At 38.4% G+C, this 26,288-nt stretch overlaps 1 protein-coding gene across 2 annotated transcripts in view; it reads left to right on the top strand.

The window, feature by feature from the left end:
• INVS (inversin) overlaps positions 1-26,288 on the top strand; it is an 84,941-nt gene that overhangs the window by 57,184 nt on the left and 1,469 nt on the right. For both annotated transcript variants that reach the window (XM_030971085.1, XM_030971086.1), the window contains 8 exons: positions 3,666-3,821; positions 5,279-5,508; positions 6,530-6,636; positions 9,814-10,026; positions 16,764-17,065; positions 18,386-19,193; positions 23,255-23,487; positions 24,485-24,565. In XM_030971085.1, the coding sequence (XP_030826945.1) occupies positions 3,666-3,821; positions 5,279-5,508; positions 6,530-6,636; positions 9,814-10,026; positions 16,764-17,065; positions 18,386-19,193; positions 23,255-23,487; positions 24,485-24,565 (2,130 nt within the window). The remainder of the gene's footprint in view (positions 1-3,665; positions 3,822-5,278; positions 5,509-6,529; positions 6,637-9,813; positions 10,027-16,763; positions 17,066-18,385; positions 19,194-23,254; positions 23,488-24,484; positions 24,566-26,288) is intronic.

The raw sequence follows: 26,288 nt of genomic DNA, 5'->3' as shown, positions 1-26,288 counted from the left end.
AATTACCATGAAAATCGTTCCAGTTATTTTTAAAGATAGTGAAATAAAGATTAGATCTATTGCACTTCTGTTTTCCAAACAAGAGATCAAACTTGATATCCCCCAAATTTATCATCATGTTATCTGCCTGAAACAAAAGTAGGCAACACAGTGCTTCAGAATTCAAGTGTGCAAGTAATGAAATACAGAATTTCCTGTAGTAACTATGAATTTATCTCCTTTAAGGAAAAAAAAATTGGTAGAAATATTGTACCTATGCAGTGCTTTCAACAAAAACAGAATAACAGTTTTGACAGGTGAGAGAGACAGGTGTTGAAGTGTTTATGTATTCAGCAGTATTGGAAGTTTAGGAGAAGTAGAGTTGTAAAGTATGCTGATGGCATCTGGATGCAAAATCAGGAGAATGTGGGTATATTTGGTATAAATTTGAGGGGGGTTGATAGCAGGGCTTCAGGGTAAACTGTGTGTAGAGAGATCAGGAACTACTCAATGCCAGATACATTCACAGAGTTAGAAGTGCAAAATATATATGTCAGGGTTGTGTGGTTCAGGATTTGAAACTTAGTATGCATCAATATTGAATTTTTAAAGTTTCCTTTGATGATGTGTTTGATCTTAACAAAAAGCAATTTGCAGTTAACAAAAAATTCTGTTTAAATATCTAAATTCTTGTTTTTCTTACAATGTAACACACACTAAATACATCAGTCTTTCCAAGTTGTGATAGTTTGAAATTTTTGAGTGTAGGAAATAGTGCAACAAATAAAATCTCAGTCTTCATGTTTGATGGCAGTACAAACTAAATATTCTACAATTTTAGTCTTATTTCATCTTTTATCAGTCTCACCTACACTTGCTATTTCATGACAGTTCCCTTTCAAATAATTCTCTGTATTTGTTTGAGACCTGAAGGTGCAGCAATGTTGTTGTTACTGTGCAAACCTCCTTACAAAGGGTTTTTTTCTTTGCAGACAGTAATCAGTAATCACATACTGTGTTTCTGAAATTACTCAGGTGTGGATTTCATGCTTGAATAATTCAGGTGGTTGGCTTTATTATCTTTCAGTCTTAAACCTTTCCTAGCGGTGATATGTAATCACCTTTTAATCTCGGTTTCCTTGTAGGGCTTTTAATCCAAGGAAATGAATGGATTTTCCATTTGCTTGGGAGTGCCGCTGTGTAGAGCACAGGAACAGCCTGGAAGTGGGGAGCTGTGCTGCCGAGTGGCCCGAGCTGCACCATTGTGCCAGCGAGTGCATAGCATGGGCTTTATTGTAGCCAGCTCTGAACATAAAAGGAAGCCCACCACTAAATCACACTGTGATTTATTTTTTTTTTCTTCCCAAAGGGCTTTAATCATTCCCAAGTATTTGTGAGGGAAAAGCAGTGTTGCATTCGGACAGGAAACTATGCACTGATAGAAAATAGCGCGCATGCCTCCGTGCCTGGGATACAGTTGCTGAGCAGAGTTCAAGGCTGTGTTTTTCTGACTTTTGTGTGCAGACTCGGTTCAGCTCGGTTGTAATGCTGCGTTAACGCAGCCTTTTGCATTTACTCAAAAAGAGCAAGCTCTCCATTGAGTTCTGCTAGAACATCGAGACTCTGGGCATTGTGTAGGAGAATGACACCAAGGGAAAGGAATTTCCCTCCTCTCAGAGATCAGCGCTGCAGGAGCATTACAGGGGCAGCTTTATAGCTCTGCCGTCACTGCGCACAATGGAGAGGGCTCTGTCTGTCGGCTGAACAAAGGGCCCATTGTCACCAGCTGGCTGAAGAATCTCTTCAGTCACCGTGACTCCATCACAGAAAATTTGGCTTACAAGAAAATATTGAGCACAAAGTGCGAAACAAGATGCCTGCGTCAGAATGAGTGATAGGGGGGAAGAACTGGCCAAGCTGACACAGCAGCTCTTTTTCTATTGTATTGTTACACACACCCCATGTGTCATCTGATGGAGTGTTTTACTGCCTTTGGTTTCATAAGGGATTCAGGACAAAAACCAGAACCTAGAGTTTATTGTGAGGTCAGACCACGAGAAGCAGGCCCATCCAAATGTACGGCGCGGCAGGGATCTCATTCCTGTCCAGTTCCTACTGATAGCCACCCACTCACAGTGGCTGCTGCACAGGCACTCCCTGTTCACCAGCGCAAGGAGCTCTGCTGTGCCTTCAGGCTGCTGCACTCAAATCAGCGTCCTCTCAAAGGCATGATTTCAATTTTCACTCCTCACAGTGTCTCTGGCTCTGACCCCAATGCTTAGTCCGTGTCACAATGTTACTGTCACTTACTTTGTGACTCTGTTTTACGGCAGCGTACACCAGGTGGATTCGGGTCAATGACAGCACAAACAACCTGAGCATTTCAGTAGGGCCTGTGTAACAGGTTGTGCTGGGTTACTGTCTCATAAGCTGGTGCTGGTTGTAAACAGTAGCTGGCAAATACAAAAACGCTGGTTTTATATTCTGCCTATGGTTCAAGAAGCTGCTCCTTGTAATGCTGGTCTTTGTGGTGTGCATTTCTGTAAATGCCTCTGCTGGATCCTGACCCTGTCTTAACACTGGACAAATGTGGACGTGTAGGTAGTGTTTACAGCCCCACATTTTGCTTGCATGAGCAAGATTCGGTTCTCACTAAGCATGAATGTTTCTGAAATTTCACGGGGAAATATGAATTCACTTTATTGAATGCACACTTAAAAACCACACTGTTTTGTGGTTTTATTCTATATTATTTTGATTTGTCAGTAATATATTCTACATTTAAGGCAGCATGAGAATGTAGATTGTCTGATCTGACTGCTAACTGTTGGAAATAACCCAAAGCATTTTGAAGTCAAACTGTAAGTGAAGCCACCAATACATGTGCTCTCTCTTGGTTTTAAATCGCATTGCTGTGTGCAGCTCTTCTTTCCTTCAAAAAGAGCCATGAACTGGTCATCCAAAATTCTGGCTGACAGTGCCTGCAGGATGCTGTGTTAGGCAATAGCTACTCCAATTACAGGACACCACATCTTTACCTGAGTTCTGAAGTATCTGAAGTAGCAGCAGCTGGTTTTTCTGCAATCTTTTTCTTTTTCTTGAAGAAAACAGGGAGACAGAGATACTGTGCAAGATATTATGGACTTGCTACATAATTTCATATACAATTTTCTCCAAGTAATTCCAAAACAAAAGAGGGAGGCAAGGAGGAGTAGGAACAGCTGGGTGGTTTTCTGAAGTTAGTTTTAATTGAGACAGCTTTGCTTACTTGAAAGGAAAAAGTCATTTTCAGGAAAGTGTTGAAGAAATAATGAAAGCTTTCTTTTGCTGATGATGAGCAATCTCAGAAATGCCACAAAGCAGAGGCAGAAGTAAATCTTGTTATGTTCCCTTAATCAGAAGCTGCTATTCTTCCACAAATCCTCACTATAAGCCAATCTTGGTGGTGCTAAATGTAAAATTTCTATTTGTGCAAGTTGGAAGCATGTTTCAGGGCTAATATTTTTTCTGCTTGTTGCTTCTATGGCAAGAAAGTGTTCTTACATCATCACTTCTTCAGTTTCTTGAGGTTGAAAAGTACTTTTCCCACCAAATTGTACTTAATTTTTATTTTGACTGTTCTAACTGTGGACCTCTAAAGCTCATGGTATTGTTGTTTCTTTTTCCCCACTCCTTTATTCTTCCAGCCTTACATGCTGCTGCCCTTTCTGGCCACGTCAGCACAGTGAAGCTGCTGCTGGAGCACAAAGCACAGGTAGATGCCCTGGATGTGATGAAACACACCCCGCTCTTCCGAGCCTGTGAGATGGGTCACAAGGAAGTGATTCAAACACTCATCAAAGGTCAGCTCTCAGGGCTTTCCAAACCTGTCCAAGAGTTCTGCTGCTGCTTCCTGTGGGGATGGGAAATAAACAGCTGAGCAAGATAGGGGTAGGAAATTGCTTCCCTTAAAGCAGGTTTTGTTTGTAAATTTCCCTTGTGAATCTAAAAGATTATCAGTGTTGTGCATAAATGGCTAGAAGTGTTAAATACAAAACTTTCAAAATTGGGATTGTTCATTTCAAAGCTCATTTCTGTTCAAGCCTTTACAAGTACATTCTAGTCTCTCAAACCAACTCTTCCCCCAGCAAGTCCTTTCTTTCTTCTGTTTTTGTTTGATTTTTTTCCCCTCAGTAAATAAGACCAAATTAAGCTTTCTTCACTTTTGTGAAAGACTGTTTTTAGGGTTCTTTTAAGACTTTTAAAGTGAGTTTTAATTTTTTTAATGTAGATAGATATCAAAAGTCCTACATCATTAATATTTTTTTCTGGTTGTTTTTTAAAAGCAGTATTTTTTTTGTAGACCAAAATAGGATTTGACAAAGTACACAGTTTTAGATAATTGTAAAATATCTGCTGAAGGGTAAGAACTACAATGAAAGAACAGTGCATTTTAGATGCAAAATTCTGTCATTTTAGCTTCCCAGAAACATCGCCTTCCTGCTTCAGACATTATCCCACCTATGGATAGATGAAGTATCCAAGCTAAAGTTTGCAAGTTTTTCATCAACCAGCCTTTCTTACTGAAAAGTGCTCTTCCTTCCATGATCTGCTGGGCACGTTTTAACCTCCTGTTAAGCTCTTCCCCCCACTCCTATGCCATTTAGCTTTTGTAGATGCAAGAGGTTTGGCTATTGGAATCTGAGTTGTGTTTAATTAAATATTTTATGATATAGGGAGTCATTGTTGCTGGTTGGCTCAAGTTCTTGTATTTGTGGAGTTTTCCTTTTGTACAAAATTTTTACATCTTGCAAGAACATATAGAGACATTGATTATCTGCATAAAAGTCTTAGCGTGCTTGCGTTTAAAAAATAAGCTTATTTTAAAAATTATTATTACATTGTGACTATTTTATCTTGTCTGCTTTAGAGATTTAAAAAGACATTTCATCTGAAATCTAATTTTTAGAAGTTATTTTGTTGTCAAGAAAGAAAGGTTCTACTGAAAATTCATAGACCTGAAGCAAATAAAATAGATTTTTCATAGGCAATTGAGAAGTCTGGATATTCTAAAGCATATTAGAGGATAGTCAGAAGATTGTAAAAAAGTTAGATGTCTGACCTTCTTTGAAACTGTTTAATTCCAAATTATTTTTGGTTTTAGTTTTAGGATTTGAGTAACAAAATTGAAGTTGCTTTCTGAAATACTTCTCTGAATTGTCAGTTTATGAAATAAGTTCTAGTTGAGCATAAACTCACTCTTTTCTTAGCATTCAGCAATATTTTCTTTTTGTGCTCAAAAATGTATTTGTTTTTACAGGAGGAGCAAGAGTAGATTTGGTTGACCAGGATGGGCATTCACCCCTTCATTGGGCAGCCCTGGGAGGAAATGCTGATGTGTGCCAAATCCTGATAGAAAATAAAATCAACCCTAATGTGCAGGATTATGCAGGTAGAACACCTCTGCAGTGTGCTGCTTATGGAGGTTACATTAACTGCATGGTAGTGCTGCTGGAAAACAATGCAGATCCAAATATTCAGGATAAAGAGGTATGTTGTTCTTCTTCACTGAAGTATATCATTAACTTTAGAACAACCATAAATCAAAATATTTTCCTTTTCTTCAAAGTCATTCTCCTTTACAGGACATAGAAACATCTGTGCTGCTGTTTGTCACAAAAGGAAATGCATCCTGATGTCATTTTCCCTAAGCCTTCACTTCTAAAATTTCGAAAGAAAAGTAGTATTTGAATATGTAGTATGAATTGAAGATTGGTATTTTCCCAGATCACTTTTGGTCTTTCCTTATCGAAGTGTGATCATATGAGGAGTCATATTAATGATCTGAATTCTTCTATAATTCCTTATTAACAGCTGACATAGGAATGTGATTTTAGTCTGTTCTCTAAAACAGAGAGGGAGAGAGAGCAAGAAAGAAAGAAAGGTACTGCAAGTGAGATCGGACAATTACTGCTTCAGTTGCTTGTCCACATTAAATACCTACGTATGTATCACTCTTCCAGGTGAAGAAAAAAAAAAGAACCTAATTGGTTTATTTGTTCTTTTGTGCCATTATTCAGGCAGTAATTGAAATAAGGAGCCAGAATAATTGTGCAACCTATAACAGATTTCTTTGTTATATGACATAATTTCTCAGAAGTCAGTAGAACCTCGTCAGTCAAAAGAGCTTCACCCAATTTATTGAAATTTTCTGTAGCTATTTGTCATAGGGCATAGCTAATTCCAGGTAATGCAAATGTGCTTTTCATTATGAGTCCTACAGAGCATATGGTACATCTACTGCAAAGAAAGCAACTCTAAGGCTAGTCTTCTAATGTTGCTTTTCATCTGTTTTAGGTGAAAAAGCACTGGTGTTGAAATCTTGTTAAAAAAAAAATCCATTTTCTAAGTGTTGTGTTCTTTTTATTTTAACAAGGAAGTTTATTTAGAAGAATTATTTGTTCTTCATGTCCAGAAGAGCATTGAATTACACTATGATTTATGACTTTAATTGTGGCGTGGTAGAGTTTGGGAGTAATGTTTATTTTTGTTCTGTTCTATTGTTTTACAGGGCAGAACTGCCCTGCACTGGCTCTGTAACAATGGCTACCTTGATGCTATAAAGTTGCTGCTGGGCTTTGATGCTTTCCCCAATCACATGGAGAACAGTGAGGAGAGGTACTGCTTGTCTCAAGGTGTTATTTTGTAATTGTGCCAAAGTGCTGCCTTCCCTTTAAATGTTAAATGTTCCCATGCTGCAAGAGAATCCTCATCTTGTATCTCAAAGCAATGCTGTAACCTTGGGCTTCAGTGTAAGCAGCTTTTCTGATGTGAAAGTTCCCTTCTTTAACTAAGACATTGCAACTTTCATATTTCTGAACCATCTTCTGGAAGTATTTATTCACTCTAGTCGTGTTGGAAATATTAAAAATCTTTCTCATTTTATATGGAGTTGATGGCAGATACATATGGCCAAAGGATGAAAAGGCAGTTCTGCTGCTGTTGGAATAGACTGGAATTTTGTATTTGATACAAATACAGCAGGAAGAAAGAAAATGGGAGAAATGTAATATTGTGCTTTAAAAAGTACCTGGTGGTTACCTGTGCTCTAAAGGCCTGGTTTAAAAAAAAAAGTCCCCTATAATCATAAAGAGACAGCACATTTGCATCTCTTTTCTTTGTCTTTCATTGACATATAAATAATAGATTTTTAAAAGTGATTTGAGTTGTGGGGTTTGAATTAGTCACCTGCCCATGAAGGTAATTACTATTAGCAGAAATTTCTAATGCCTTTTTTTAGAGTAGATGACCTCCTCATAATTATAAGATTATGAACATCATGCCATATAAATTTGAATATTTCAGCATTTTAAATAACTTAAGGCTTTTGCAACCTCATATTTCAATTTGAGAGTTCTGTACTTAACCCCAGGTTTTAATTGCTTTCTTCCCCTATCATTTTTCTTTCATTCTCCACTTTAAAGCACTCAGATGTCTCTTCCTTTTCTGTTCTTATTTTTTCTTGAGAAACAAAAATGAAAGTGTAACTAGTTTCTAATTAAGTAGTGTCAAGGCTCTCTTTAGGAATTTTTGATAGAAAATTGAATAAACAGTTTTAATTAAATTACTTTTAATAAGTAAGATTAAAAGCCATAATTTTGCCAGATTGGAGACTGCTGTTATCCTTACTTTGTAGAAATATACTCATGATGCTCAAATGTCAAGAAAAGACCTTAGCTGTGGTTTATCACAGTCATTCAGATAGTATATATTTTTGCTTCCCTTCTGGAATTAATATATATTTAATGTGTAAATCTAGATTACTCAAAATACAACTAGCAGCATTCCAAATGTCTGCTGATAAGCACTAGTGCATGTGCAGAGCAAAAGAGATCCCCAATATTTCTAGATGGACCAATCTTTCAATGTAATTCTCCTAAAATACATATAAAAATTGCATACTTTCATCTTAATAAATATCTACAAACTTTGTATTATTGTTAAGAGATTGAAAGTTTGGAAAGTGGAAAATCAAGTTGAGTGTTGCAAGGGAGAGGAAAAATAACCTCATGGATATGGTTCACCTGTAATTGGATGAAATTGGTTTTTAATCAGTAACAATTTCACTATGTAGTGGCTCTTTTTTTTTTCCCCCAAATATTCCTATAGGAAAAAAGCTTCTCTTCTTTACTTTCTTAGAGTGTAGTATGGATACCAGTTAAAATTCAGCAAAGTGGTTATAACTAAAAGATTAGAGAAGAGATAGAGCTGAGATTGCATCAAGAATTTTAAAGTCTCTGCTTGCTTGCCAGATATGTGATCAAGTGCTAATCTGGAGGGTATTGGGTTTGTTGTTCTTTGCAAATTTATTTTGTAATCCAGCTTAATGTCCTGGGTGCATCAAGCTGCTGCTTGACCACCTTCATGTTAAATTGCCTATAACAGCTGATGGCTGATCTCTTCATGTGCTTCCCTGTGAAGCCAGCTTGATTTAAAAGCTATCTGCTTTAGAGAGAACCAAAGGAAAAGGAAATTTACATCAGGCTTTGAACTGACACAAGGGATGTCAGTCTGTACAGACACAACAGTGTGTTGTGTACAAACACAACAGTATGTAAGTGTCCAGTCATAAAAACCCCTCTTCAGATTTGATTAAAGTGATTTTTTTTACTTTCAAAGGTAGCTCGGATGTAGTTAGAGAATCCACATTTAAAAATTTGGATCTTCATGACTGCTAAAGTAAACTTCATATGGTTTACTTTAGTATCTTTTGTGTCTTTAAAGTATTCAAAATTAGGATAATCATTTAGCGTTTTTTTGAAATAACATTCCTTGTGAAGTTCCCATTTCTGTTATCAAAAATCTGTATCTCTTTAAATGCTATCAGCAGCACACCTTGGCATCCAAATTTTCATGTTATGTCACTGTCTTTATTCCTGCAGACACTTCAGTTCAGATGCTGTTTATCCTTCCATCAAGCCATTGCTGTGTGGCAGGTCCAATTGTGCTTTCTGTCTGTTTTTCTTTGCTTACCAGCACTGTGTCCCAGCAAGTTACCATCAGCAAGAGCCCTAATTTTCCCTATCACATGCATTGACATTTGTTATTGGCTAGTCTTATGTTACATGGTCTTGATTATGGTTTGTGACTGATAATTTTCAGTCACTAAATGTCTTTCCCTGAAGTTTCAGTGTTGGTGAGGGAGATAGATTTTGCTCCCATGTGGACAGTGGGAAATTTGGGAATTATTTTGAAAAACACCTAGGTGTCTTTGCTACCATTAAAATCCAAAGCAATTTAATATTTTGTCCACCTGTGTCCATTTGAAAACAGACTTAAGTTTTCCTAGTACCTTAAAAATATATTATCCTTCTGTATGGATCTAATCCTGCTGCTGTGTCAGTCATAGTGTCTTCAGTCGATGTTATAGAAGCTAAGCCAGATTTGACAGTCGATTTCTAGAACTTAAATGCATATGGAAATAACACAAAAATGTTTGAACTTACTTTTTTTTTATATTTCTGTATGAAAACTTCAATAACACATTTTAAAGACCACTTTCCTAAAGCAGCTAACGTTGTGGATGGGGCATTGGGAGATTTAGTCAAAATACTTCAGGTCCACCTCTTCCCCTTTCCATATTAGAAGACCAAAATAAGCTTTAAACATAAACACCTTGTGTAGTATGAATAAGGTAGCAAAATAATGGCTAAAAATATGAGAAAAACAGCCTACTGAAACAGTGCTTAATCTGTCTTGATGCTAGAAATTGCTTTTTATGAAATGAGGATGAAGAAACATTATAGCTAGAATTCTAGATCAATAGTAATTGTTGTGCTTTTTGGATTTTTTTAGATATACTCCGCTTGATTATGCCTTGCTTGGCGAGCACCACGAAGTGATTCAGTTCATGTTAGAACACGGGGCTCTGTCCATAGCTGCCATTCAGGATATTGCTGCTTTCAAAATTCAGGCTGTCTACAAAGGATACAAAGTTAGAAAGGCTTTTCAAGAGAGGAAGAATCTTTTAATGAAACATGAACAGCTGAGAAAAGATGCTGCTGCCAAGTAAGTCTGAGACTTGAAACCTACTACAGCACATAGACATTTGTTGTAAGTTTGTATTTATCTGTGCATGATTTTATCTGTTGTTGTTCATCAGTTTTTGTTCCTCTTGGTAAAATTAATGAAACTAAAGGAAGCATATGACTTCCATATAACCATAGACAGATGGAAGTAATTTTCCATATAATCCCAGTTTAAATAACAAACTTTGTATAATATAGCATAGCAAGGCAAAATACCAAAAGCTGAGGAAATAGCATGTTAGTGTCCATGAATCTTTGCCTGATATTCTGTATGATAAAATTGCTTGGAAAACATTTTTCACTTTAAGGTAGTGAAAATCATTATTTGCCTATCATTATTTGCCTATTCTGTTTTGAACAGAAATTAATCAGTAGTTGAGGAAAAAAACCCATAAACAAACCAGGGAAAGCTTGGTTTAGTAAGGCTTAACTTAATGTTTCTCTAGCAACCTGAATTCCTGGTTTCTATTTGCAGCTTCATTTTGGGCCTTATTCTCTGCACTTACATTTTCTGGTCATGAATTAGAGAGATCCTATGAATTGGTTATATTGGATTACAGCTAACTAACATATGCAATTCAAATTGTTGTCAGCAAGATGTGTAGGTTCTGGCTGAGTTTCAGCCCAATTTAAATGTGGTGATGGTAGCACAGTGATGAAATTCTAAAATCAGAAGGTACATAAATGATTATCACAATACATTGCTTCCTTGGAGTTTATCCTTAAAATTCTTAGTATGAAATTAGCACCTGGTTTCTCTTGAAGAAATCTGATTCTGAAATGAAAAAAAACATAACAGTCTGAAAAGATTTCTGCATGATTTTGGAGTATTATTTTGTCAAAGAGGGATCATACCAAAAAAACCCCATGACACAATTATTGCACCTAGAGGTATTTTTGCTGCATCTGTGTATCACAGACAAGCTCAGCTGCACTCCACTCTGTATCAAATTTGGAAGTTTGATGTTCTGCATAATTGGCCAGTCAGCCCTTCATTGGGTTTGGTTGCTGCTACTATAAAACAATTATTATTCCCCAGGAAGAACCAAAGCTAAAGAAACACCAGATAACTCATCTCTTACTCACATCTCTACATCCTGAAGTTGTAACCTGTAGCTCTCCTACTGTTTGCCTTTTCTGCTGAAATCAGTGCAAGTCAAAACTATGCATGGAGAAGCTGCCTTGAAAAATACTTATTTTTAATGTGGAGAGCTCTGCTTGTTGCTGTGTGGTCACAACTGACTTTACCAAATGAGGTAGTTTTATCCTTTGTGATGACAGTCATTTTTAGAAGAATCTCTGATCCACCATGAAGAAGATTAAATGAAAAAGAATTGCCTCATGGAAATTTGGGGGTATTTTTATAATAGTTTTCCTTTGTGAGTTTTTGATGTAGTTTCTGAAACTTCCTTAGCTGTTGTTGATTTGTTTGAAAACAATAGAAACAAACTCTGTGCACCAAATACCATAAAAAGAGAATTACAGTACAATTGGAGTGTACAAGCAAATCAGGTTGTCACATTACAAATTTTATTTAATTGCAATTTTATGGTCTGTAATAAACTGAAGGGGACATTATGTTGTCATCATTCTGCGTCCCCATCTGTGCATTCCACAGCTGAAATTAGCCAGGGTGTTCCTGCATACAGAAAACTGTTATCCCTGCTGGTGTTTAAAAATCTGGTCTCCAGATAAAAGGAGACATTATGTGGAGATCCAGAATGATGGTGAACTCCTAGTTTGAAGACACACACCTCTCCCCAACCTATGTCAGTGTAGATATTTAAACTTGCTTTGTAATATGTTGCTTTAGAGAGTCTCTCTAAGATAAATCACTCCTAAATCTACTTGGGTTTAGATAGTCTGTTCTGGTTTTTTTTCCTTTTTACAGTAACAAAAAGTCACCCAGCATCTCATACCTGTATTGTTTTCTGGTAAAATTACATTCACTGTATTTAAAGCCTATGAAATATTTCTATAGAAACATCATCTCTCATGTTTTCTCCTATATCAAAGAAATTGTATTTTATAAAATGAAGTTTGATGAAGGCCAAAACAACATGCACACTGTTATGTCACTGAGCAAAGAGACACACCAGTGGACCAGTGTGGGTAAGCTGGGAATCCTTGACAGAGCTCAGATGTAAAAATGCAGTTCACAGAAGGCAGAGGCTGGGGCAGACTGCAAAAGCAGAGTGTAAATGCATTGCTTGGGCATGTAGATGGTGTCAGAAACACCAAAACTCAAATGGGGTTGAGACTTCAAAGAAATGTTCCAGGTTACAAAGTGAGTTTGTGCTTCTACATTAATAAAAGTAGTAATGCATCGGTAAAAGGCTGAACAAGGAATGTGTGGGTCTGTTGCTGAATGGTGCATTTAGTGACAACAGACACAGGTGCGGCAGAAGCACTCAACGCCTTCTGTTCCTCAGGCTGCCAGAAGATCTCCCAGGCCTCTTTCCTCAGGGACTTGCTTCAAGGAGGAGCAGAACTGCCAGCTGTGAATAAAGATTAAGTCAGGCTTGAGAGAATTCAGCCCAGACAAGTCCATGGGACCAGGCTGGCTGCATCCAAGGGTACAGAAGGAACTAACTGATGCCCTTAAAAGGTCACTTTCCAGTGTCCTTGAAAGATCTCAGAGACCAGGGAGAGTTCCCTGTGATAGGAGGAAAGAAAATGTTGCACCCAGCTTCAAAAAGGGCCAAAAAAAAAAAAATCTGGGGAGCTATGGTCTGGTTGGTGTTTCTGATCTCTGGGAAACTTTTAACAGGCAAAAGCTGGGACAAGAGATTTTGTCTGGAAATAAAGAGAATTTCTTTCACCTTGGGACAATCAACCAGTAGAACAACCCAAACAGGTTGTATGGTCTCTGTCCATAAAGGTTTTCAAGAACATAATTGGATAAAAACCTGAGCCACCCAATCTGACCCTGTTTTGAGTGGCCTGTTAGCCTTGCTGGCTTCCTGAGATCCCTTCCAGACATTAAAAGAGGATTTTGGTTTACTTATTGCAAAACCAAGTATTAAAGAAAATAATATTTACGTGTTTAAAACATATTCAGAGAAAACTAATTTCCAATGTATTGAGTTTTGAAAGGGCTGCAGAACTCATTCCTCATTTGTTCACCTCCCCTTTCAATTTCTCAGGATGAGTTCCTGAATCCATACTTCTGTTTTTCATTCTGGCAAGTTGAAGGAAACTGATTGAGAATGTGGATGTGAAAGGGAAATGGATGAAAGTGAGTAAGTAGCTCATGATGTTTAGGAAGAGAAGAACAGGAAGAAAATAAGCAGTTCAATTAAACAGCCTTCAGTAGATTCAGAAAAATGTTCTCATGCCAAGAGAGTACAAGTAGATTATGAGGTTTTTCAGAAGACTGGTGGTTAGCCCTGCATGATGAGAAAAGATAGGGGAGTGTGGCAGCAGAGAAAATAATGAGCTCTTCAGCAACCTGAAAAGGGAAAGCACATATTGGAAATTTGATGTAATTACTAAAATTGACAGTAATAAGAACATACAATGATAAAGCTAAACAAGCTGAGGTGCTAAATAAGAACTGACAAAGGATGTGAGGTAGGTATCACAAAAAAACATTGTAAACATACTCATTGGAAAAGGAAGAGTAAAGAAACAGTTGGTCCCTGAGAGATGCTAAGTAGACTGAACTGTTCTGTGGGATTTTTTTTACACTTCAGAAGAAATTACATCAAACCAACTCAATTTTCTTTTGTGTCCGAATAACAAGTTTTGTGGCCATGGAGAAACAGTAGCTGTCATTCAGACTTGCCTGAACCCTTCATACTTCCTCATGGGAAATTTCTCATTTGCCACCTTTAAACTCGAAGTGTATATTGATGAGAATTTCATATAAATCCATAATGAATTTGTATTTTCATTTAAGAAGTAAATTTGAATTTGAAAATAGCACCAAGATGCAGAAGATTGTAAGCACATTGAAAACTAAATTAGAAATCAGAATGGTGGTAAAATACATACAAGAAATGACTGAGGAAAAAATAGGTACTTAGGTAAGAACTAACACCCTGCTCTACACATTCAAGAAGACCCATCAACATAGGAATACTGGACCGAAAATAACTGTTGTCTTAACATTTTTATTAAGGACTGTGAGTTTGAAAGATAGTTATAGATCAGAATCTGAACACATCATGAGTCAGTGGTATCATTCTTTTGCAAAATAATCCTCATGGTAGATTGTGTAGCAGGAGATGCTGTTCATACAACATGAAATATAACTGCTCATAGTCCAGAGAAAGCTCTACCAGTAATAGGATCAGACCTGGAGATCTATTTTCAGTTGAGATTTTTTAAGTAAGTTTTTGGGGGTTTTCTGCAAGGATAACTTTAAAAGCACGCTCCTTTAAAATATCCTTCAGCGTGTAGATAAAAAAGTTAAGTTTCTATTTTTAACAGAATAGAAAAGGTTGAATTCATTTTAGCAGAATCAAAAATTCAAGACATCTCTGTGTCTTCACAAATGTATGTGTAAGGCTGAAACTGTTCCTTTCCATCTGCTAAAGGCTCAGTTTTCATTCTTTCACTTTTGCAACAAAATACAAGCTTATGACCATTCAGGACAAAATTGTGTTGCATTTACAATGGAAAATGTTGGCCTGCCAGCTCTGTTCCACTGTTGAGCTGTAGCTGTCTAACTTGTGAGCCCAGATTTGGATCCTGTTGGGTTTGCCAGAACCTCGAGATTGACTGGGAGCCCTGAAGTTAGAATCCTGTCTACTTCCTTCACTTGTTCATGAAACCTAGCCTCTCAAATTGGACAACAGTAAAACTTAGAAATTTTAATTTCAAAGAGATCCTTCACTGTAATACAAACTGAATTTCTGATTAAATAAAGCAAAACACAAGGGGAGGGTCTTATGTATTCAGGAGCCTATTCAACTCAGCTGTACTGTGACAATTGTGATGATGCTTTATGAATAGGGAGCTTTGAAATCCCTTCCCTTTATTCTTTCTTCAGTTTAACCTGAAAAAATAGCACACAGATAAAACCTTTAAAGAAAAAAACAACCCTCTTTACTTTTTGTTTTCTGGTCTTGTGTCATTTCAATAACTTTACAACTGGTACTGGTTGCTGAAGTTACTGTTTTGAGTTGATCTGCCCATCAGAGGAGTGCAGGTTGCTCCAGCTTGATTGTGTATCACACAGCCCATCTCACACTTCCTTTTCTAATACCCTGAATGGAAGACATTGGTAACAGGCTGCCCATTCTTGTGAAGAATAGAAAATTACTATTCTGTGAATAGCAAGATCTGATTTATCAGCTCAAATGGCACAGTAATGGCAGTGAGATCCATACTGTACACAGTCCCAACATCCCTGCATAGTCCGGTTGTGGAATGCCAATATTAATGGAAAGCAGCCAATTTTTTTTTTCATGCCAGAGGGAATATTGAATCCCAGGCTGCTACAGGAGTGTATTTTTTTAGATCAATTAGCAGCTTTTTCAGGTGCAAAGTTCAATCAGCTTCTCCTGCAGAGCAGAGTTGATAAGATAGCACTGACAGATAAAGTTAGGGCTCCTGGCTGGCAGCTTGCGCTGCAGTGACATGCGCTGGCAGTGACACCGCTCACAGGAGCCGGGGCTGGCGTGCTGCATAACTCACCTGTCGCACGCCGTGCTGGGAGGTGATGTGGCAACAGTCTGCACACTGTGTTGGAGCACTGGAGGCAAGTTAAAATACCAGGCAGCTACATGATACGGCATTTACCGCCTGTCCGTTCCAACAGGAAAAGTGTCACTTCATCCAACAGCCAGGGCTTCATTTGTAAATACGAGTTCAGTGGGAGTAGGGATGTAACATTTGCTGTGTGCTGTTGGGTTTATTCTGCTTGGTAGGAACAAGAATTTAAAAGATGAAGTGCAGTGACAGCCCACTATATTTCAAAATAGGCTGCAAAATTTTATTCAATGGATGCACCTTTCATGAGTTTGTCCAAAATTCTCTTTTAGGGCTACTCCATTAAGAGATGCATGACTTATTTAATACTGGAAATCCAAATGTTACCATTGTAATTGGCATACTATGTGCACACAATTTTTAAGTTCACATCTCATATTATCAGTATTTGTCACTTAAATGACATATAATGTTTCTGTAAAATTAATTATCCACCAATGACAAATGCATAGCAGCAAGTTAGTACCAGTAGCTAGTTCAAAGTTGGTTTATAATTGTCTGTACTAACTGACACATTTAGCTACGAAAAAATAATTTTCAAAGATATTGTGTCTTTTGTTACATTTTTTTGCTTTTCAAATACAGTGCATTGCATTACTACTCACGTGAAAACATTGCTCATTAGTAATTGCAAACACAGTTATTAGTATCGTGATTCTTTTTAAAATCCTGCTTTTAATTTTTGTATGTTTATAAAACCCCTAAATTTAGTTGTTTCCAATAAGTGAGTGTTTTAAGATCAGTCAAAACAACTGCAAACTGAATGGGCAGCTGGCTGACAGGGACTTAACCTTCATCAGGCTGTAGCTGCAAGTCAGTTGTTGTTTTGGATCAAGTTGAGACATTTCAGTGCAATATGTGTCCTTTTCTCACTGAAAAATGTCAAATCAAGGATTTGTTGTGGCAGAGTCAGATTTTTAGAGAGGAGTGTGTTCAAGTTAGATACATGCTCCCAAGATTTAATCTTCAAAATTCTTATGATATGGGCCATAATTGCAGGAAACGTGAAGAGGAAAGTAAGAGGAAAGAAGCCAAGCTGCAGAAAGGGATGCAGAACGTGGAACAAAGCAAGTTTCAGGTACAACAGAATCCCACAAATCGGGAGAAGGCCACCAGTGTCCCAAGGTTACCCAGCAAAGCAGCTGACACACAGAGCAAGAGGCTTCTGTCCCTCAATGCTTCACAGATCCAGCCAGGGAGAAACAGCAGAGGTTCACCTAAAGCTGGCCATGACAAAGGGACCCCAAAGGAGAGCTGCCTGTCAGCAGAGCCTCAGAGTGAAGGTCATAAGATCAGGCAAGGTTTGTGATCTTTTTAAATTGTGCTGTTTGTCTGCTTTGTCCACTTCTTGGGGGTATTTTATATATAGAACCCATTTTGTCTTTCTGTGATTTCATATTCTTTCATCACTTGAGCAATTTGTGCAGCAGGGTAGAGTTAGATACAGATTCTTTTACTCTGGGTGAAGTAGTGAAAAGCACCAGTACAGTGTCTTATGATGTCTATAAAAATACCTAGAATACGTGAAAACGGGCTGTGGGCAATTGTTCTATTAGTTGCACCATTCAGAGAAAATAAGATTAAATATATTTGAAATATCTGTGGTGCACATGAAGAATGTAAATGGAGAAATGGTGACTCTGGTTTTTAAGCTAGATTTATCCTCTTGCTCAACCCAAATGGTGTTTGAAAGAATGCTATGCCTTTGTTAGGTATGCATTCTCTTTTTGTTACTGAAGTTATGCCAGGAAAGTTGATGGAACAAGGATCAAACCATGAAGTTGTACAGTCAGTTCTCATTAGGTGTTTTAATCAATCCTCTTGTGACCAAAACTTTTATGGACTTCATTGGTCATTGTATTGGAATGAAATATAAATTTAGACCATTTGGGCTGTGAAAACTGTGATTCAGTTGTTGGGTGTTTTCTGATCTGGTTATCCAGTCAAAAGGGTATCCTGTAAAGGCATTACAAATATAGTATAATTTCATCAGGTTTTGGATGATCCAGATGATTTTCTGGACAGTATATCAAAGATCTCTTTCTTTTCTTTTTCCCCTCCTACCTACCCTGCAACATCCTGTCTGCTATGTTTCACCCTCTCTGGTCTATTTTGTCATTCTCCTGTTAATTTCCAAGCAGAATGAAAGGTGGATGGAAGATGGGGAATTTTCAGTTTTGCACTCCAGTCTGGCTTCCAAGTCACCCTCAGCAGAGTACTTAAAAGCAGTGATCACCCAGCAGCAAGGGAGAAAGAGGACTTGATAATTTCATTCAGGTTGTCAAGGGAAGTACTGAGAAGCCAAGTGCTTTGAGTTTCCTGGGTCAGTGGGTTACCCTGTGCCAGGATACATCGTGGATAGAGCAGGAGTTTTTCAGGCATCTAACTCAAATGTAATGTTAGAAAGAAAACCATTTGTAAAACATTAGGCAAATGAAGGCACTTGGGACTCTACTGTGACAGGCAATCATGTCCTCTTCTGATTCTTCCTGCTCACATTTTTTTGTTCATTTAAGTGAATCCTAGTCTGCCCCAAAGGTAACTTAGCAAAAAAATCAGAGACATAAATTATGTTTTGCTGGGTCAGAGACTGAATTTGTTTTCAATTTCTCTGTCTAAAGATTCACTGAGGAAACACATCAAAAGCAAGTCAAGCTGTGTCCATTTCCAGTGTGGCAAAGCAAACGAGGGAGCAAAAGTTGAAGTGAAACCTCAGGTTGCAGCTGCTGCGGAGCCGGACGGAGAGAAGCACAAGGAGCACGCTGTCGACACAACGGATGCCTGTGCGCGGAGGAGCAGGAGGCTTTCTGCTCCTGCCTGTAGGGCTGCCAGTGCTGGGGAGAAGCTGAAGGATCCAAGTCAGCCTCCCTCTGGCAGGAGGGACCATGGTGAAGGAAGGGCTGTGCTCTTCTGCGATGTCGGTTGTACCGGTGGAATGGCGCAAAACTCCAAGCTGGGTGAAGCTTCTTCCAAAGGCAAAAGGCACCAGCAGAAACCCAGAAACAAAGAGGTGAATGGTAAGAGATGTTCACCAGCTGGTTCTAGTAGACCAGGAAGTGCCAAAACAGCGTTTGTAAGCAGCAGAAATGACAGCCTGCATGCTGTAGAACAAACTGTCAAAGTGGGAAACAATGAAATGGCAAAAAAGGCCTCTTCATTATTGTCTGCTGAGGCAGAACCTACCAGGACTGTGCCAAGAAACCCAATAGCATGTTCTGCTTCTGATGATGGTTTGAACTTGGAAAAAACAGGCATGATTGGATCCAGGAATGCTGATGATCAGTTATGTTCTGTTCCATGGCAAAGTACAAATATTGAACTAATCCCTGTAGAGATTCGAATGCAGATCATAGAAAAGGAAAGAAAAAGGAAAGAGCTTTTTCGGAAGAAGAACTACGCTGCGACAGTCATACAGAGGACGTGGAGAAGGTAAGATTACTGCTTCAGGGGCTAAAGAGTGGGATACAAGTACATGTAAAGGAAACTAGGCTTGTTGGCAATGTGCTTTATTTTGCTTACAACATTGCCAGTGCTAAACAAGGCAGTTAATCATCTTTCTCCACAATAATCTTTCTCCACACAAAGAGAAGTGGGTTCCAGTGGTGTAGAATTACATTAGTAAGTTCATAAAAAATGCAAGATAAGTGATGACTTTTAATAGTCAGAGAAACTGTTAAACTTCTATTTCTAGCTCTGATATTTCTTTAGAGAGTGCAAATCAGGATTTGCCTAAACGTGGAGTTCAGTGACGTACTTGAAATTGTGCTCTGACCTAACATTTAACCAGATAATCAAACCACAGAATGTTTGGGCGCTTTGAGTGTTCATTGACAAAACTTGAAAGTAGCTTGAATACCTTGATTAAGCAGGAACAACTGCTCTACAGAAGAATGCTTTCCACAACATTATCCTGCTTTCATGAATGTGTGAGTTTCAGCCTCAGAAATGCATTCATTCTACAAGTACATGCTCCTTAATATTTAATTTCTTATCAAAACAGGCAGAAAGAGTATGTAAGGGAGGTATATAATATGCAAATTATTCTTATTTCTTGTTTTTATTTAAACTTTCTTTGATTTTACTGGATGCAGAAAACTATAAATTGCATGTTTGCTAATACTCTTTCCAGGTCTCTCTAGTTTAACAGTTTCTCTGGTGGACTCTGAGTTGAAGATGTCCCTGGCTATGGCAAGGAAGGTAGATGAGATGGTCTTTAAAAATCCTTCCAACCCAAACCACTCTGTGGTTCTGTGACTCCATGCCATATTCCTGTGAACTGTGAAGCAAAGCAGCCACTTTTTCTCCCAGGGTTCCACCACTTCTGCTCTCTCTGCTGCTTGCTCCTTGGCCTTCTTTTCTGATGTAGGTCCCTTGTTCTTGTCTTACGGGTTCAAATCACTCAGATATCAAAAGCTAAAGGAAACCAGGAGTAGGTTAGGAGAGTGTTTCTGCAAGTGATGCTGCTGCTGGCTCTGCTGCTTTCACTCAATACCAGTTTAAAATCCTCTATCACAGCGGGGCAGGCACTTGCTGTGGCTCTAAGACAAAGCAGAACCTCATGTAGTGAGTGCTTGTGCAATTTTCCCCACAAGATTTGGGATCCAAAGCCATGCATTAAGCTGCCTTACCTGCACAGAAATCTGCATTCCATTCACACTACAGATTTTGGATAGGCCTTTCAAAACTGTGCACCTGCTGAAGCAGGGATGGTGTGTGTTCTCTCCCAGAAGTGCATGCACTTACTAACCCTTTGCATTTTGAATATTGTGGGGATTAGAGAGTGTTTAAGTTACATTTGTTATTTAAATACTTAATATTGAAAAGTAAATATCTTTGTTCTGTTTGCAAGAACTCATAGAACACTAACAAAGATCTTAAATTCTGCAAGGCTGCAGGAGATATTAGTTTGGCAGTTCTTCCACAGTCCTGTGTTTGCTTTTCTTCCAAACTTGCACATGATAAATAGCATGTGCTAGTAGACAGTAATAAAATTATACAATGTTGTTGTGTAATTCTACATTAGAAACATGTAGAAGTACCTGTTTGAGTTCTGGAATTTCTCTAAATTAGAACTAAATGCATTTGTCTCACTCTGCAAATTTTATAGTCTTGATTTACTTATTGAAGGCAAACACAACAGCAGAGTGGTACTGGTCTACTTAAGTGTATTATACTTGCTGTTCTCAGGAGAATGTTTCAATTCCCAAATCTGCAAACTTTATAGATGTACTTCTCAAAAGTGTATATTCTAAGGTGTGTGGCTTGCCAAAGGTTAATTGCTTATCCTGCTCAGTGAGGCTTACAGATTCTGTGTCTGTGCTCTCTCCTGGGGGGCACCAGGGCCTGTACCATGCTCCAGGGCCCACAGGAAGCCAAAATAAGTTGGTTGCTGTCACTGTTGTTCTCCCACTGGAGTCAAGCTGTATTTTTTATATATATTATTGCTGTGTGCATACTTTGGCCAGCAGTGGTTTTTAAGATTACAGCTTCTGTAACAATGAGTGAGAATACCACTTGCCAGCTTTGTTGTTCTGCACGTGGATATTCCACTTTTCTTTAATGTGCATAGTTTTCTTGACTAAGCATCAAGTATATTTTAAGGCACTCTGTCAGATTCATGTTGTTTCAAACTTGGTCCCATTCTCCTTTTTTCTCACTAGGATCAGAATGATCTGTTAGGAGAGAGCTGAATTAAAACAATATAGAGCACTTGCTTTACAGATAACTGCCTACATCTTCTCAGTGTCAGAACCTCGCAGTCATTTTCTTGTTGCTAAAAACTGCCAGAAGTTCTCTGCAAACTTGAAATCACAGCTGGGTGCAAAGGTGCAGTGACTGTGAATGGGTCATGTCACGTATCAGCAAAGGCATCTGGCAGTAATTACTGAATTCCAAGAGAGTAGCTTAGTATTCTTTTCTGCTCCAGTATAAAACAGTTCCCCAATTGTTTTTTCTGCAGTGAAGTATTCACTTAACCCATCCTTAGCTCAAGTTATGTTACCAAGTCACTGCAACTGTGCTCTCTCCACTTTCTTTTCCTTTCTTACCCTGTTGAAAAGTGGCATATTATTTAAGAAGACTGATCATTTTTTTCCTCTATCTCAATAATACTCCTGTTGTGAATTCATACTGTGCTTCACAACTTGCAGGCCCTGACAAGATGCAGTTGCTGCCTGCATTTATGTACTTCAATGAGCTGCATAACAGTACATGCCTGAATTCTGAAGCTTCACTAAATTAAGATTAAATACGTTTGTCTCACCCAGCAAATTTCTCAGAGGTAATTCACTAAGCTTATTGGAAGTTTAAAATTATTTTGGCTGTAATGGAGCATATCATCCCCCTTTGGCATTCTATTGTGCTTTTATGTACTCATTTTTTTGTATATGGCTGCTGCTTTGTTTGAATTATGTAGCTCATTGGCTTAGAACATATATTTAAACAATTTGTATTTGGCTTGTTGTCTTTTGTTCTAATTTAGAACTTGTTGCAGAGGGAGCAACAGAAACAATCACCTCTTTCTCTCTCCTTCCTCCTTTGCTTCACCAGGCATCCAGCAGAAGCCTTTTTGAATGCCAGAGGGGATGATGATCAATGTGTTTTGGCCTGTTACCAAACACTTATAATTAATATTTTACAAGTGTTACTCAATGCTCATTTGTGACAGGTTTGTACTGGGAGGATTCAGAGTTAATTGCTAAGCCAGTTAATTGACTTGTGAGCGTGAAACGCCGATATCCGATTGAACACTTACATCCGATTCCAGCGGAAAAAAATCCCCAAACAGCTCCTTGCTGCCGGTGCCATTTGCCACCAGAGTGTGAGGGACACATAATCTGCTGCTGCCACTCACAGAGGGATGTGACTGTGTGTAAGATCAAAGCAGCTGGGGCAAACCTGGGTCAGAAGACAGGGAGCCTTTCAAGGGAAGGGAAAAAACACAGATTGCTGAAAACAAGGTGAGGGGAGCATCTTCAGAGGAGGGGTGGAGAGCAGCTGAGCTTTCTGCAGAGGAAATGTGCAGTGGAACCCACAGGAGGCAGATTTGGTTTGTCTTTTGCACTGATTGACTGAGGACATGAGGTGCTAAGGCACATGAGAAAGTTTGGTGTTACTAAGATGTGAATATAGTGAAAATGAGGAAGCGGTACTGATTATACTGTTACAATAAATATTTATAGTTTTGTCTTCTGATGATTTTCTATTTATAAAGCAACTGATCAGCTGATGTTGAGGCACTGTAACTTTTGATACCTTGTGTAATGCCAGATCTTTACTAACTATGTGAAATAATGGATGCATCCAAAATTGAACCCAACTCCTACTATTTCTTCTGAACAAACATTTCTCATCCAAGTGACTTAGCACATCAGTGGGAGTTCTGTTTTCCCAGTTACTCATGTAATCCACCATGTGAACTGATGCGTGGAAAGCACGGAAGTTAAAACAGGTCACCTAAAACAAGTGCTCTTCTCTTTTCTGCTCTCTAGTTACCAGCTAAGACAGGAGTTGTTTCAGCTCCTGAGTGCTGAGCGGCGCTGCAAGGAAGATGAAGACAAATGGAGACAAGAGGCAGCTGCCTTCTTCATTCACGTTGCTTGGAAGAAGCAGCTGAACCATAGCCCTCTGAAATCAGTTCCTTCATGTAAAAATCTGAAATCTGTAAACAAAACCAGCTCAGCCATAAAAACCAGCAAGCAGTCCATCCTAAAGCAGATATATGGTAATTTTCTTTTCACTATAATTTATTTGTGTAACTATGCTTTTATTTTTATAACAGAATGTATTCACCTATGCACTTATTTCCTAATTGTTAAGAATTTTAACTATTTATAAAAATTCATCATAGGTGTTCTGGGCAATTGTATTTCTGTTTCAGGTTAAATAAACCAAACAACTCAGTGATTTAAAATGGCTGCTGCTGAAGCTGTTTGAATCCCCACACAGCATTGTTTCAGCACAGGTCTTGAGCAATCAAATAATTCTGTTGCCAGAGCTGTTCACATATATCAACGTGGAAAGAGAACAGAGCAGTTAAGCTGGGGAGAGCCGTCTGTATCCATGCAGAATGGCTGTCTGGATCACGGTTTGGTTTTTTAAAGCACTGTTTTAAACTTTTGTTTGTGTTTTGTACTGTTTTAAAAATATTTTCATACTATGTTCCATGTTGATAACTTTCCTGTATGAAGATGTAATCTTTACTACATGACAATATCTTGCTCTTTATGGGAAGAGCAAGATATTGTCTTTTATAATTCTGCACTGCTTTGCACTGTGTCTGAACATGCACATGCAAAGGAATGCATCTGCAAGAAAAGGTAGAGGAAAAATATTGCTTCTAGACCTTGAGTTCCTTTATAGTGTGGATCACTGATGGAGTAAGGATATGCTAACCATATGTACTTTAACAGGTGGTAAGTCACTTCTATCATGGCTCAGTAGCTTTGAGAACCAAAAAGGACAAAATAAATAAAGCTAATAAATTTATTTTCCTTCTTTTTTTTTATAGCAACTTTTTTTTTTCTAAAAGCAAGATGTATTTTAACATTAGTTAAATTTCAGTTGTGGTTGTCATGATTTTCTGTCATATGGAATGTCTCATGAGTTTCCCCATAAAAAATGAGATAAAATAATGCTGTAGCTTACTGAAATAGTTTGCAGCTATGCACAACTACATGTCTATGTGATAAACACACAGCTGTTCACATTGTTTGTTAAAGGGTGTTCTCAGGAAGGCAAAGTGTGTCAGTCAACAAGACCTCCTTCTAAGCTGAAACTTTCTGATGTGCAGCTGGTCTCAGGTAGGACACATCCATTTTAAGAATACTTTGATGTTTATATACCTGAGATTGTTTTCTCCTTAGATAAGAAAACAATCTGCTTAAGGACTGGGCTGTCTTATTAAAATGTGTAACTACTGCCAAACTGTTTGTGCCTGCACACTTTTTTTGCCACTTTTGGGCTTCTGTCCTTGAGTGATTTGGATGAAAAACTTCTTTACTAAATGCCATTTGTCAGACTTTTTAAAGTCTATTATGGACTTAATTGGGATTGGGAGCTGTGGTGCTTCAACACCACAGTGTGCGGTGACAAATGTTGGTGCTTCACCATGTGACGGTTTAGTGCCCTGCTGGGCATTTGGTGTTCCTGGCTGTGCCACACCTCAGACAGACAGGCCACAGCTAGATGGGAACACAGCAACTGCTTCAAGGAGGCAGAAGTTCAGGTAATTTGCAAAGAAAAGTAAAATATATTTTCCAAGTAGTTTAACACAACTCTGAGGTCAGAAGGAAATCCAACAGTGGACCTAACCTGGAGTTTGCTAAAACTGTAGGTGAATTTCTGCCCTGCTAAGAAGAGACAGAGGCCTTTTTCTTTCACTGTCTGGGAACTGTTTTAATTAAGAGGCATGACCAGACCGGTGTTTGATTGCCACCTCTTCATGCAGATACGAATCTAAATTTTAAAAGAGCTTTTAGCTGTTTTCGTTTAACTTTTCAGGACAACAGATCTCCCTGTCTCCTGAAATAAAAAGGCTTTCTCTTGAGGCTGGAGTGGCCTTTGCTTTCATAACTTGGTGACGAATAGGTTAGTGATAGGAACTCTGCCCAGTTCCTTTAGAACACTACCTACTTTTATTCACCTAATAGGAGCTCAGGGAACTTTAGCCCTTACTTAAAAGACAATAACATGTTTTTCATCTGCCTGCCTTTGTGCATGACAACATTACGTTTGTTGGAAAAGTTCAGAGCTGTCAGTGGCTAATGCCAAATACTCCGTTTCTGACGTAGGTGCCTGGAGTAGGTCAGAATGGACTGCTCAGTTTCACTCTTCCCTTGCAGCAGGTACATCTGGGAAGGTGAAGGCTGACTGTCAGCCCAAGTTTTAATGTTCACAGAGCTTGTGGAAGAAGCGTGCAGTGTCAAATCTGTAATGGAGACTGACACCCAACTCAGTCAAACACTTTGCAAGGGGGGATATGCAGAGGGTGTGCAAAGGAAATGTTCAGTATGAAGGGTGACAGGTAGAAAAGGGATGGGTTATACAGGCATGGGGTAAGTGCTTTGGAATATTCTGGCAAATAAGCCCTTTAAGATTGTTACAATTAAAATATTTCAGAACTTGAAATCTGTTCTTTTTCTAGTTTGTTTGGCTTTTTAAAAGTAAATAGATACCTTTTGTCAGTTCAGCAAGTTGCACTTAAAGAGGTGCTCTGCAGCAGAACCAGACAGCCTGGTTCTTTGCTTCACTGTGGACATTAAAGTGTGTTCAGAGTTGCAAAGGAGCAGGTTTTGCAACTCTTGGCATTAGAAAGAGTCCTTAAGATGTGCTGAGTTCACACCCTCAATGAAACATTTGGATTTGCACTTGGGATGACCCTTTATCCCATTCCAGCTTGGAATAAAGCATTGAAATGTTTGCAGCTAATCTTTACAAACCTGGACAAGGAAAACGTGTAATATTTGTAGCACCTTACAGGAACTAAAAAAACATTGCATGAGCAATTCAGAGCACTCACTTAAG

The sequence above is a fragment of the Camarhynchus parvulus genome, chromosome 2, assembly GCF_901933205.1.
Source record: "Camarhynchus parvulus chromosome 2, STF_HiC, whole genome shotgun sequence".
NCBI lineage: Eukaryota > Metazoa > Chordata > Aves > Passeriformes > Thraupidae > Camarhynchus > Camarhynchus parvulus.
The sequence above is the reverse complement of the archived record's forward strand: the minus strand, read 5'-3'. Positions and strand labels throughout refer to the sequence as shown.